The sequence below is a fragment of the Cyanistes caeruleus genome, chromosome Z, assembly GCF_971803275.1.
Source record: "Cyanistes caeruleus chromosome Z, bCyaCae1.hap1.1, whole genome shotgun sequence".
NCBI classification, from domain to species: domain Eukaryota; kingdom Metazoa; phylum Chordata; class Aves; order Passeriformes; family Paridae; genus Cyanistes; species Cyanistes caeruleus.
In genome coordinates this window covers 12,489,654-12,504,386 of record NC_141732.1, presented here as the reverse complement: position 1 = coordinate 12,504,386, position 14,733 = coordinate 12,489,654, and the positions used below count along the sequence as shown (strand labels likewise).

General features: G+C 34.8%; 1 protein-coding gene across 50 annotated transcripts in view; it reads left to right on the top strand.

The window, feature by feature from the left end:
- The window catches only part of PAM (peptidylglycine alpha-amidating monooxygenase), a 123,469-nt gene that overhangs the window by 82,704 nt on the left and 26,032 nt on the right, over positions 1–14,733 (top strand). For all 50 annotated transcript variants that reach the window (XM_086868650.1, XM_086868654.1, XM_086868643.1 and 47 more), the window contains 3 exons: positions 2,419–2,606; positions 3,258–3,329; positions 3,575–3,646. In XM_086868650.1, the coding sequence (XP_086724776.1) occupies positions 2,419–2,606; positions 3,258–3,329; positions 3,575–3,646 (332 nt within the window). The remainder of the gene's footprint in view (positions 1–2,418; positions 2,607–3,257; positions 3,330–3,574; positions 3,647–14,733) is intronic.

The following is a 14,733-nucleotide window of genomic DNA, read 5'->3' as shown; positions in this document are numbered from 1 at the left end:
TTTAATTAGGTGACATTATTAACTGCTTATAGTGAAATAATAAAGCTTCACAATTCTGAAAGAAAATTTAGAGAAGCTAATAAAACTCTGATATTATTACCTGCTGCAAAACATAGCCTTGAAAAATGTGAACTGATACTGCAATTACCTTTTTTTCAGGCTTTTATGAAAAACAATCAAACCAGCAATTGTTAATAATAAAAAATAGGAAAATCTGAACTGTTAGTCACTGATGCTAATTGGCTGCAGGTGACAGACACAGCCCTGTAAGATCAAGTGGACAAATACAGCTGTGAAAATACATAAAATATTAATACATTCTTAACTGGCTGTGGTTCTTTGATCTGTAATGTAATGCATATGTAGAGAAACAAAGATGATCTTTGAAAATCTCTCCATTCTGAGGCTGTGTGCTAAGCATTCCAAGGAAAGAAATTATTTTTCATTAAGCACCCTAGGTTTGCATCTCAGTGGAGGGTTAAGAAGTCAGCATGGATTTATCACCTTCCAGTGGACAATTAAGATTCGCATGTGTAATAGTTGGAAAAAATGAGTTGAGAAGAGGTTTTTACAAAACCTTGATTTAACTGCTGACATTTTTTCACAAGTACAAAAAGTTTCTGTCATGTTTCTGTGACTTTCCCCAAAGTAGTTCCTGTTTGTTGAATAATCCTTACAGTTTAAGAAACAATCTTAGGAATACTATGGTATTTCCTTTCAATGTAGTAATATGCTTTCAGTGGGGAAACTCTCTGTCCTTTTCATTATAGTAATTGTTATTATTATAATTATTATTGTTTAATTTTTTTTATTATTTGCACTATAATATATGAAGGTTATTGTATGAATAATTCCATATTGTTTATTAGTATTCTCATTATTATTTTAGTATTAATATTATTTGTTTATTAATATTTAATATTATTATATTTTACCATAAGTTTTGCCTTGTCCCACTCTGGGGAGGGCAGAAGTGGGGACAGTGAGCAGCAGTACTTAACTGCCACCTGAAATTAAACCACAACAAATGCTTAGACACAGTAGCATGTCAGGTGAACCACAGTTTGTGCAATTTCCACATCCTGCTTTCTACTGGAGTTTTAAAGAGGAAGCAATTACAGTGATGGATATTGGAGGTCCAACAGTGAAGTTAATGCTTTCTAAAAGCTTAAGCAGAGCTTGCCCAGTCAGAGTCTCATTTTTTCAGTCTCCAAGTGATGCCAAACTTCCAATGCATGGAAAAATAGCCAATTCCTCTTTTGCAACAGTCTCTTCTCCCATGTTTCCCTTTCTCCTCTCTGGCTTGTGCTATTATTGTTGCTATGGTGAATAAACGAATGCTGCAGAATGCTGCTGGAAAAGTCAGCACTGATGTCTTTTGCGAGCAGCTAATAGACCACCCCTGTAATTTTTTAATGAGTGTAGGCTCATTGTTTAATTGTGAAAGCTAATTAAAAAATCTTGGTGTAAACCCCTATATTTTATGAACTTCTGTTAAAAAGTCCTAGCTTATTCATTGTCAGGATTGTAGCTCTAAACAAAAGATACTATATGGCAGAGGAAGAAACAGACCACAGTTTTAAAGAGGCCTTATATACTCTGCTTCACAAAGTAGTATTTTTCAGAAAAATACCACTTACTTGTGCCAGCTGTTTTTTCTGTTGAAGACAGGATTATGTAGCAGTACAGAAGAGCCACTTCTCTTTCAAGTGCATACACAACATTTATTGAAGAGATTAATTTTGCTACTGTTTTATCATTCCCCTTGCACTCATGTTTTTGTTACAGAAGCCTACTGACAAGTTATTCTCAAGATGACAGTGCTGTGTTCTCTTTAAGAGATACTTATGGTATCTTAATATGTAATGAAAATAAGTTTTGCAGTATTAGAATCAGTGTGATTGGACAATAAATGAATGCACTTGATGAGGAAAGGGGGAAGATTTGTCACAAAAATAGTCACTGAAATTAAACATGTATGTTATTTGCAACAATTTCAAATTACATTTGTTCAATGTAATTTTCTTTTTTTGGAAAAGTGAATAGTAATGAATGATACAGCTGTGTCATATTTAATCAGCACTTGTGCACAGTTGATAACACAATGCAAACTGTGTGGAGTATACTGGAGGAATGAGAAGGAAGAGCAGTTTAAATAGATGGTGCAATTTTCTGTAAAATCAAAAGCAAATTGCTAGAAATTTCTGAGATACGTGGGGATTTTGTGCACACTGCTTTTCTCCAGTATAAACCAAAAGAAATTTCTGATATTCACTGCAGTGCAGGTATTGCATGTTTTAGTTTGGGGTATCTAAACATTTGATTGCAGTGTTTTAGTATCCCGTTAAACAAGCTGTATGAATTAAATAACAGCTATTCAGCTTATTATTTTCTAAGAACCACATCTTTTCTGTGTAGGGGTACTGCCAATGATGAAATGTGCAACTTTTACATTATGTACTATATGGAAGCCAAGCATGCTGTCTCATATATGACCTGCACACAGAATGCAAACCCTGATATGTTCAGAAATATTCCGGAGGAGGCAAATATTCCTATTCCTGTCAAGTCTGATGTGCTGAAGATGATGCATGGACATCATGAAGGTGAAAAACACTTGTAATTTGTTTTATTCATGCCATCTTTATGCTCACTGATGTATTTCTCTGTGTTGTGCTGGTAAGCAAAATTTTCACAAAGAGGTAATGCAGTTCTGCATAAAATTCAAATTGCTAATTCATAAAGCATCATGGGATTCTGCTGTTGATTTTGTTAGAAATGTCTGCCATAGTCTTTTTTCTGTTTCCTTCTCATGTTGTCTTCTGATTTCCAGCATATTTTTACAGCTGTGTGACTGGTATGCCCTAAAGACTAGCTTCTTTTTCTATGCCAAACTTTATATTTACAATTTCTTAATGTTTACTTTATCTTCTATTTCCCACAAAACTGAATTATAACATTGCCCTAGTTTTCTAGAACCCACTGCCATGTTATGGGAGGAATCAAATTTTTACATTGAACAGTTGTAGCCACATAAATTGCAGCAACAGTATTATCCAGAGGTTATCTGACTGATGTGTCTGTGTAGCAAAAAACTTGTAGTTTTTTTTATTTCACTTTTTAATTGTTGCATTGTGTGGTACGACTGCTGTGATAAAAATATCAGGTATTCATTTCAGAAGGGCATTTTTTCCTCCATAGGGAAGTAATTCCCTTCCCATGCAAAGGTTAACATTGTACCTTAACCCATTTTTCAGAAACCAAGAATAGTGATGCAAGTTCTTTGCTGCAGCAGGCCAGAAAAGAAGAGGAAGAGATTTTGGATCAGGGTATGCACTTGCTTATTCTATGTACATTTATTATTTCTATGTTTATTTCTACTTCTATCTTCTATGGCAAATCTTTTTTTTTATTATTATTCCAGTTGTTTTAGTGCTGCATTGTTTGATACAACTACTGTTTATATATAAAAATGCCAAATGTTCATTTCTGAAGGACATTTTTCCCTAGCATTGAGGTAACCAATTCTGTTCCCATGTAAAAGCTAACATCATATCCTAAATCAATTTTTCAGAAACCAAGGATAATGATGCAAGTTATTTGCTGCAGCAGGCCAAAAAAGAACAGACAGAGATTTTGGATCAGGGTATGTACTTGTTTATTTCTATGTCAGGTAAAAGACTTATTAATGTAAAATACTGATAAATTATATCCTGATTTTTTAATGAGTTACGAAGTTTTTAATCTGTTTATCTTTAATTGATGCAATTTTCAATGTTCTGTAACGCTAATAGGGTTGCATGCTATATAAGAAATAATAAAAAGAATTAGTTTACCACAGATCTCTAGCCTTGTAGGTAAAATTTATTAGTGCATTTTAATCTTATAATGCTTTCCTGCTCTTTGTTTGATATGCTAACAAAGGTTGTGATTTATATGTATGTGCATGTACTCTGTATGTAACTCTTTCCTATTGACTCTTCTTTGATTTCTCAGTTTGTATTATTATGTGTGTATTAGGGAATAATGTTCTTATGACTCAGTATTTGCTGTACATGCAAATGTTGAATTGAGGCTGAGTGCAGCTGTTTAACACTATTATTTTCACTCTATTTGTGTATATGTGCATGAGTGCATTACAACTCACATTGAAATGTGTGTCATACTTAGCCCAAGGAAGAAATCTATGACTGCTATAAAGAATGTAGAAATACTCAGAATATTATTTATGTTTCAGAAATACCTTAGACTCTGAAGTTCTTTTGAGTTATATACTGTTAGATAAAAATTGCTTCAGTATCAGGATTTTCTTTATACTGAGGGGTAAACCTTGTCAGCTACAGATTCATACACTTTCTATTAAACAATGTTGAGGTTCAAGGATTAAATTAAATTTCCTTTTGCCTTTAAGAAGAACAAAGATTGGCCAGCATATAGAATTTTTGATAAAACTAGCTTTTAGAGTGTGAAACTGTCTTGAATGAAAGAACTTTGAACTATTAGAAACAATATTTACAGTGGCATATCTGATGTTTATCTTAGTCAATTCAAGATGTATTTTTTAAGAAAGAAAAACAATTCAAAATTTTTAATCCTGTTTCAGAGCAGAATGAGCTATCTGCTTAAAAATTTACATCAAAATTCATGCTGGCAATCTGTTTTACCCTTCTGTTACCACTAAATGTGTTAGCATTTGATCAAGGTTCTTGTTATGTGTATGTTTTATTGAATTCATTAGTGTTTGAAAAAAAAGTGTTGAAAAAGGTCCTGCTGTTAAAATCTTTTTCATTTGCCTTTGAAATGTATGCAATGCTGTCTGGTTTGCTGAGAGCACTGTTTAATATAGGTCCTCATCTAATCTGTTTCTATGGAAACACACAGAATTGTTTTGTTTGCTTGAAATTACTTGGGTTCATGATGTGAAATACCAAAACACAGTAGTTGCTGTGAATTTAATTTCATATTCTTAGTTGTTAGATTAAGATAAATTCTCCCATCATTTACAGGAGCCTCTCTTCAATTTTATATTGGTACAGCTCTAACTTCAGTTGAATTATGTCTGAGTAAGCAAAACAACAGGAAAAACCAGTTGAGATTTGGTTTTATTTTTGTCTCCAAAGAGGGAAAGTGGGGTGGCTGGCTTATAAAGTAGGTTTTAGTACTATAAGTGCTCCCCAGATACACTGGGGAAACTAGGAGCTGAAAATGGTCTCCAAAATGTGCCTGTAAAAATTACATAAATATCAAAGTCTAGTTTTGTAGGGCAAATCAGTTTTAAGCAATGGTGTTGCAAATTCATCCATCTCCTCAAGTAACTTTAGTGAATTAGCCAGTAGCAACCAAATTTGAGCAAGACCTTAATGACAGGAAAAGTCTACAGTTTGGAGGGAGGGGGCAGTGGATCCTACACCCACTGGGTTCATTATACAAGTACATCCTTTCACAGAGGTAAAAGACATAAGTCTTTCCCTTTATGGTCTGGCATGACATATTCTGTATGATAACCTTATCTACAAAGCACAGAGACACCAGAACTGAATCTTTGATTAGTTCTGTTGCTGCTGAGCAACAATAAATTCAGCCTTTGATTTACTCTGAAGAAAGCACATCAACAGTTTTCCAATAACTCTGTGTTCTATCCTGCATGGGTTTCTTTCTCTGTGATTTATTATGTTTTAGCAGCTTATTTCCCCCTCCTTAGGTTCAGGCAACTGAAATAAACACTGTTATTTCAGTGTTACCTCAATGAACACTGAAATAATTGTTAAATTGTGCTGCCATGGAGGTGATGCCATGATGATTTTTTTGCCTTTTCTTTTTATATACCTTTTATGTATTCTCAGTATTCTTAGCATACATACTTGTAACTCTCTAAGCCTGATATCTTGGTATAGTCCTGATATTCTGCTAGGTAAAAACCCCGAAAATCCTCACAGCAGGGGGCCAAAAAGCCTTACACTGTCTTGAGAAACCAAATCTCTCTTTAGAACATACTTTATAAACTATGGTCAACCCCCATCTAAGGAAAAAATACTTTAAAATAAGGAAATGTCATGTCATTCATTTAAACTTCTCATTAAGGAATCTGTGTCAAATATACTAATCTACAAAGTCTGTAAAATTAAAAATTCAATATACCATGTATGTTCATTTCAGTTTATTTCACCTTGACGAATTGTTGATCCTTATAAATACCCAGATAACCCTTTTATCCCTTATCTGTGTTCGGCTTATAATTCTAGAACCAGAGAAAAGGCATTAGAGCTACTTACTAACCTGAAGGTTAGAGATATGGTCAAAGAGACAATTTTTATGACAGTACCCTTCAATCTAAGGATTTGCCTCAAAAGGGAAAACAAAAAAGTCTGCCATATGAAAGTATCTGCCTAAAAATATTGTGTATATCATGTTTGCCTGGGCAGAAGTACCTCCTGTCACCCACAGGATTTTTATTTTATTGATACATCCAGGTTATCATTGCTTTTGCATTACATTTTCAATTTCATCATCTTCACTCATCAGAGGCATATTAATAAACAATGAAAAAGATAAAGAAATAAGCTGTAACCATCACAAAGTGAACCAGCACTCTGCATGAAGACAAAACCAAATCCCTGCTATGTCAAAATTCACTGTACTTATCTTAATGAAGCTGACCTCATTATATAGTTTCTGAAACAGCAGTGAAGATAACTGTCTATAGGAAGCTAATTATTGTAGGAAATGCAAATGATTTAGACATTTGGTATATTGGAAAGTTTCCTGTTACTGCTGAAGCATCAAGTCCCTAGTAAAACAAATAATATGTATGCTTATTTTTTGTTCATCTATAGAAGCTTGATTAATTGTACTCAATAGATACAGTAGAGCAAAAATAATTTATTTTTTAGCATTCATGATCTCTGACATATGTCTTTACTTGTTGAAAAAATACCTAAATGTGTTTCATTCTGCTTGTTCATCAGTTTCCTGTGGCATAGTAGAGTGTAGTGTAGTTCAGGTTTGTTTTGGTATGCAAGCAGTGAAAGCAGCCTTTACTACTGAGAAAGTTTGCTGATGGTCTACCTGAAAGCTTTAGAAACTTGTGCATATAAACAATAACAGGAGTAGTTTCTTAAGAACATGGAAAGCCTAAGACAGGTGATGGTTAATCAGATGTCCAGTATTTAATGTTTTGATTGGCTCATGATTTGATAACTCATTTTTTGTATATTAGGTATAATCATAAACTGAAGCAGAAGGGGCAAAATTTTTACTACTAAAATTAATATAATTATTTGGTTATATTTATATTATTATAATATATATATATATCATATATTAAACATAATTAAATAGAATTATGTTTAAATTATTTAAAGTAAAATTCAAGGTGGGCTTGACCTGAAAATTCACTAGAAGCATATAAACCAAAAATTAGATTTTAGGTTTTGTTTTAGAACGGCATATGTGTACACATATGTATGTCACATACACATATACTGGAGAGAAAAGAGGTGAGATTTGCATTGTCGTTCTGGTATTACATTTGCCATGACACTTACAAAAGTACATTTTTACTTCTGTCTGGCTTAGAGAATTTAGGAGTTAGTACCAAAAAAGTAATACATATTTTGCTTCTGATGATGGACTCTGAGTCAAAGTTGGAGTTGCTCTCAGCACTGGTATTGGTACTATGCATACAGTGGGATCTTTTTTCCCTTATCTCTCGTTATTTCTTTGTTGCCATGAGACTAAATTATTACAGGAATTCAAATGAGAAAGTGCAGCATAAAGGAACATAAGATCTTTCTTTTGCAATGTCCTAGATAGAGTCATGTGAGGTCCCTTTTTCACAGCTGAATGTGTTAACAGAAATCTCTTACGTTTAAAGTAATACTGCAGTTTCAGTCCAGCACTCAGATGTAAGCTTCTATAAAGCTGCGCTTTGCATTTGCAGTCATTACAATTACTGTCCTAGTGGTGAGATAGGTTGCACAGAAAACACCTCTTTGCACATCTACCTTGTTGTTTTAGAGATTAAACTGTGTAGTGAGAGAAATAGTACACAACAGAAAGAAAGCAATATGGCTCTGTAGTCTGAGGCAATTTGATGCTCTCTGATTGCAATGTGTTTTTCTCTAGACTCTTAACGAGAGTTGCAGAGTGGCTGGTTCTAGGTAGCTGGGTAGTCTGAAGTCGAGATCTGCTTTCCCAGTCTTTGAGGATATACAAAGCAAAGAACTGAAGTTAAGTCTACATGTGCACAGCTCCTGCTAAAACTACCTGGAAATGTGGCTTGAATGTCAGGTGTAGAATATGATACAAAGTACCCTGCAAATTCACACTCTGAGATGTTTCTAGGTGGATATGCAAAATAAATGACCATTCTGTTTGTCTAGCAAATTAACAGTAAATGTACTTAATTTCAAGTACAAGCTGAAGTTCTTTAAAGCAAGCATGTTTCAGAAACAGAGCTTATGGAATAAAAATGCTAGGAGAATTCTTTCTGTCCAATTAAAATATTTTTTCAGGTGTTCTTGGAAACAGAATCTTTGAATAAGCTTAAATATACATAAATTGTAATGGCTCATTGACTGTAGGAGGAAGTTTCTCTGTAAGAAAGTTTAACATCATAATTTGTACAAAATTGTGTCTGAATAAAAGTTACACAGATCTATTTATTACCTGTTGGATGCATACCCCACCTTTTAATTATTTTCAGTTGTAGAGTATACTTGCATATGAGTGCACACTCAGACATGCACACACAGCAATAAGTATTTTGCACAAGGTATTTGTTAGACAGCTGGAAGTATTTTGCTAGGTGGTAGCTGAATCTGTGAGTTGGGAAACTGAAATGTCTGTGTTGAGTTGCGTATTTTCTGTAAAGTTCTGCATTTCTAAGGAAAGCTTGTTACAAGGAAAATACATTGAATGAAGTCTTTTTGCATCTGGGATAGAAGTGAAAGAAGGAGATACAGCTCGCTGCCCATCTCTCTTTTGTTTCCTTAAGGGGAAAAAAGTAAATAAGAGAGAGGGAAATGTGAAGGGGGGCCTGCAGTATATTGTGGGACAGGTGTTGAAAGTGAAGTTGAATCAATGTGCAGTCAGGTCTTTAGTTTTTTAATAGTGTGTTGTTGTGATAATGTTACATGGCAAAGCTGTGGAAGCAGCATCAATCAATAAGATGATGTATTTTTATGCCAGCATGGGTTATATTTCATTCTGAAATAAATTTTTTATTATCTACCCTTGCTAGTTTGTATATGACTGTAAGAAAAGAAAGGAGTTTGATTTGGTAGGTGTTGAAAAATCCTTAGGAGAGACTTGAAACAAAAGACAAATTTGTGTTACAGTGTTGATGTGGGATGTGTACAATGAAGTGTTTGAGATATTTTCAGATTAAGGCCAGAGGTTCAAGAAAATCTTATGATGTTTTCAGACCTTGGCAACATGTTTAGGGCTCAGATTGTATGGGCTCTCTTAAAGAGAGTACAAAAGATAAAAGTGACTGAATTAAACCTTGGAAGAAAATGCTACTGAAAGAGGTACTAAGAGTGATATATACTGCTAGGAAATTATAAATAGGGAGGTTCAGAATAACAGGGGTTTTGCTTGCTCTGTCAACACTGAATGATCCTGCTTGAAATTCTAAATAAAAGGTGAACCTTTGATTTGGTTAGGATAAGGTTATTCATTATCATTAAAAAGGCATCTTCAGGACAGTAGAAAAGGAATATCAGATCTAAGCAAAAAAAAAAAAAAGACAATTGGTGTAAGTTGCATATCTAAGCAAGAAGAGAGTATAACAAGCATCGAAAGAAGCCATTTTTAATTGAAGCCATTTTTAATTGAATATTTTGGTCTTCACTGCCTGGCCCCTGATTTATGTTCTCTGGCTCTTCAAATTACAGAGGGACATTTCCTGTGTGTTTCCTAAAAGGCTGTTTATCAATAAACAACTACAAAAACTGCTTTTATTATCATTAGTGTGTCTGAAGAAATCATAAGTATAGTACATTATATTAGTAAGTATAGTACATTATATTAGTACAGTGGAGTTCAGAGAAATTAAGTTACATCACAAATCTAAAACAAACCAAAATTACTATTATTGTTATTATTATTGGCAAAATGTTTTCCGTTTTTATAATTTTGCTGTCTCTTTTTTAAAATAAAGCATAATGATGCTTAAAAAAATAAACTGAAGATAGTAGAACTCCTCTGTAATAAACATTCTCACTTATGTAATTTTGTGAGACTAAATGTATTTCAAAGTATATACTGTACAAGTTAGAAATTTGAGGTGGAACTGGTGCACCCTATGCTGGAATTCAAATGTCTGTAGTATATCTAAATGAGCACAGTGAAGTGCTGTGTAGTAAAACCATTGTCTTTATTGCTAGTCATCTAGAAATAGCTAGTAAATATATTTTATTGTAATAAAATGATTGGTTCTTTTCAGGAAATTATTACTGGTCGGGAAGGAAAGAGCAGGGCAGTTAGGTAGCTGCGAGCAGCTTTAGTTTTGACTATCAGGTTTTGATTTGTTGACAACAAACACATCTGAAAAATGTAATATTCAGTGAACATTTTTCATTTTCCTTCATATTTTAACTTAGCTTTCACACTTTCCCATTGAGAAACTCCTATAACCTAATGATTTTTAAAAAACTATGCGTTCTCAAAACATTTCTACATTAAAATACTTTGACAGAAAAAGAAAGGGTGATTGGAAACCAAAATGCATTTACCTTGTGGCAGTAGTAAAAGCCCTTCTTAGGGACATGCAGACATAGAATTAAAGATAATTTTACTTATTTATTTATTTATTACCTTTCTTCCATTCTTTTTTTTTTTAACTCTGTAAGTGGCTTAGAATTGCCTTGAGAGCAAATGCAGTTCCTGGATCTTCAAAAATACGTCAGTTTGCCTATGCTGTAAGTGCACATCACTATAGGTCAGTGAGGGTGACCAAGAAACCCTAGAGCAGCTTAACTCTTTTCTTTTCTTCCTATCTATGCCTCCCAGCCCTTCAAATCCCTTCTAAAAGAAAACAGCCTTACTTAATACTTTTTAGTTCTCAGGAATCTTTCCAATGCTTTCATCAAAGCAACAGATTAAATCATGAATTGCATGAGAAGTAATAGCAGACTAGAAGACATTTTTAAAGGTTTTTGGCCTATTATGTCAAACACTGTTATATATTGCTTGAGACAGGCATTAGATTTTGTTCACTTATGTAATGTCATTCCATTCTTTTCTCCCATCAATTTATCTTATGTATGTCATAAAGTAAGTCAAAGTTTGACCCATATCATTTGACCATGACTTCAGTATTTAGGAAGGAAGCAGAACCCCTGACCACTTTTGCCAGCTGAACCCATTAAACAGAAGCACATCATGCTAAGACAGAAACGCATAGTCTCAGAATGCACCCCATTTTATCCAGAGATAATTGGGAAGCTCAAAGTCATCTGTGTTTGGTCCTGTTATGATAGGTCCAAGGCATGAGTTTGGAAGGAGAGCATGAAGTGTCAAATGCCAGTGACAGACTAGTCAGACTGGTTCAGACTCTCTGAACCATCACAGTGAAACTGTACAAATATTATTAAAAAAATACAGATATGGGACATGAAAATTCTCAGACACCACCAGGGTGCCTTGTCTTTTTTTCTAAAATGTAGTAAAATGAGATTTCACCTGTGTATCTTAACAGGTACACATCCAGGCTCTCTGGACAGACTTACCATTGCTGAACTTCAGGTCTGTCTAGCTTGATCCTGCAGTACCATGGCTAGATACTTCATGTAAACTGGAAATTAGTGCTTCGGACAGCACCATGGTGTGCTGCTGAAGGACCACAGACAGCGATTGCTCACTGCAAATTGAGGAAATTGGGCTCTAGTGCTGGAAAAATAGGAGTGGTTTTAAAAATGGAATCATAGAATTTCTAGAAGAAACCCTTAAGAATTTTTAAGACCACTCCCTGCTCCTCACAGGACTACCTAAAACTAAACCACATGACAAAGAATATGTAAACTGCTTTATCAACCTTAATCTGACCTTTTATTAAGTCAAATGAAGGTCAACTTGCTATAATTTCTATGTCCCCTGCCTCCCTGTCACCACTATCCAGCCAGCAGCAGCCAGGGAGACAGGAGATTGTTTTAGCTTAGCAAAGAAGAACCTAAAAATGAGGCTCTTTCCCTTAGCTGAGATGGCAGTTGCAGCTTTATTTCTTGGGATCCTATGGAGTGAGGAGCAGGAGGGAAAGAGGAAGAGGTACAGATAAGCCTTTTTTGAAAGCAGCGGAAAAGGGTGGGTTACACTCACGACCAATAAGGAGAACTGGGGAGAAAGAGATAAGGGAAAGAAACTTACAATTCTACATTTTTGGGGGTACATTCTTTGGGTCGTACCATTTTTCCTAACTGCATTACAACATCAACTCACATTTTGCAATGAATTTGCCAACATTATAATTTTGTTTGTATGACTGTATACCAAAACATTGTTCTGTAAAAGAGTTTTGATAGTGTAGAACCGCCACAGGAAGTTTAAACTTACTGGAATATGCTTGTGCACTGTTTAATTCTTGAGATGTTGGTCTTGGCAAATACCAATTCTTTCAGAAAGAATAAATCACAGGTGTTTGTAGCCAATTGTCTTTTCCATAGAGGAAACTGCTGATAGCTTGGATGTAAGAAATACAAGTGTCTTCTCTGAAAGTGACCTAATCAGGCAGCTTCCTAGAGACTGCACTGCTAGATTTATGTCTTAAGTAAGATCAAGTTGTTGGTTCACCCATGTCTTTGTCTAGTCATACTCAGGCATTCTAAAGGTCAGGCTGTCTCACCACATACCAAGCAATGTTCCTTTCCTACTGTATCTTCAGGCAAACAACACCATCAGCTGTTCCAGCTGGTACAAGACTACTGCAAAGCAGCAACACAAGATTGTGCCTCGATTTTTGCTTGGATATTGCTTTGCACAGAGCAGCTTTTACTCAGAATCAGCAGGACTCTGCTCTTTGCTAGTTATCTCTAGCAAATTCTGAACTATTCCTTAAAATTAGACTGCTTACAAATTACTGGAATCTGCCTGGACATTACAAGCAAAACTGAAAAAAAGCTAGATGCACATTCAGTGTGTGGAATTTAGGGTGGGGTTGCAGACATTAAGTAATGAGGAAACTTAAATTCTTCACTTTCATGTGCCTTTGAAATATTCTGACTTCTTTCAAAATGCCAGGACATTGACAGGAGACTCCAGCCTAGTGTTTGTGCCAGAAGTATGGAGATACTAGTCATGTATGTAGGCTTCATGGGTGTTTTTTGAACTTTGTATGTGGAGATTCCACATTCATTTTCTCAAACACATTCACTTAAGGAGAGGCTCATCGTTGCAGGGCAGCTGTACTTCTGACCGCTTCTGTTCTCTGACACACACCCTTTTCCAGACATTCAGACTGTTTCTAAATATTTTTAACTCTGTGGTTACAAAACTCCTGCTTAATGGAAGCTCTAACAGGACAACCTGAGCTTGGAAAATACCTTATCTAAACCCATGGATAGTGTCTGTAGTACTCAAACTGCCCTACTCTATACACTTGTGTTCAAAGGTTCCTCATATATCTTATGGTCATTGTCTCAATTGGCTTGAGGAGAAAGCCAAAACAGATCACCCTACTTAGACTTGAATCCCCAATTAATAACTTCCGTAAGGACCACTGGAATTTTCTGTGAAGACATCCTGTCCTAAAAATTACTCCCTGGGCATTTTTTATTTGTCAGATAGGTAAATGAAGGAACATCTTTGTCTTTTTTTTTATATTTTTTAAATCGACAAGTAGCATCTATTTTAGAGACTGGATTAATTATTCTGTGACAGCACTGGTACACCAGAGAGAGAATGCAGTGCTTTTGGCTGGAGCATGAAGCCGTCAGACTTCTTCACACAAGTAGAATGAGCATATAAGCTGTTAGAGTTCTTTGTAAAAACTGTAGTATGTTGTTGTCCTTTTGCAGCCAATAATTGCAAGTCAGTTGATTAAACAGTTGATATAGAACTAGGAGAAAGTGCACTGGGCAAGGATCATTAAACTTGCTTTAAAAAGGCCTGCAGTTTAAAATAGCATCAGGCTTGTTTGTTTAGGGAGACTTCTCATAGTTACATTACAGCAGTGCTTTTACCACTCAGACCTCTTACTTGAAATGATTGCATATAAGTCTCCAGCCACAGATAAAACCAAAACATTTGTTTTGTATGACATTCATTTAATTTTTAAAATGCTGGGGAAGAAAAAGGCTAGTGTAGAGTATTTTAATACCAAATGTTTCCTTAGTAAACGGAAATTTCAGCTGCCTTTCTGCTTTAGCACCAGTTGCTTTAATAATTAAAAATCTTTCTCAGCATGGATAAGGTTTGCATCCAAAACTCCTGTGATATATTTTTAAAATACTTAGATTTGTTTTGAATCAGTACTTGGACTCATTAAATGACAGTATTAAGATAACAGAATACTCTGGCTTTAAGAATTGCACTTGAAGCAAATAATTCCTATTTGTTATATAGCTAAATGATGTTGTCTCTTCTCTAATTTGTTTTGTTAATTTTATTGAATTTAGCCCTGTCAGTAATTATTTTATAGCAGAGGGTGTCATCTGGGATATTTCATTTCCAAGGGCAAGGAAGGCAATCCTTCCCTTGGATTGCCTTGGTTCAAAATCATTGAAGAGGGACTGTTTA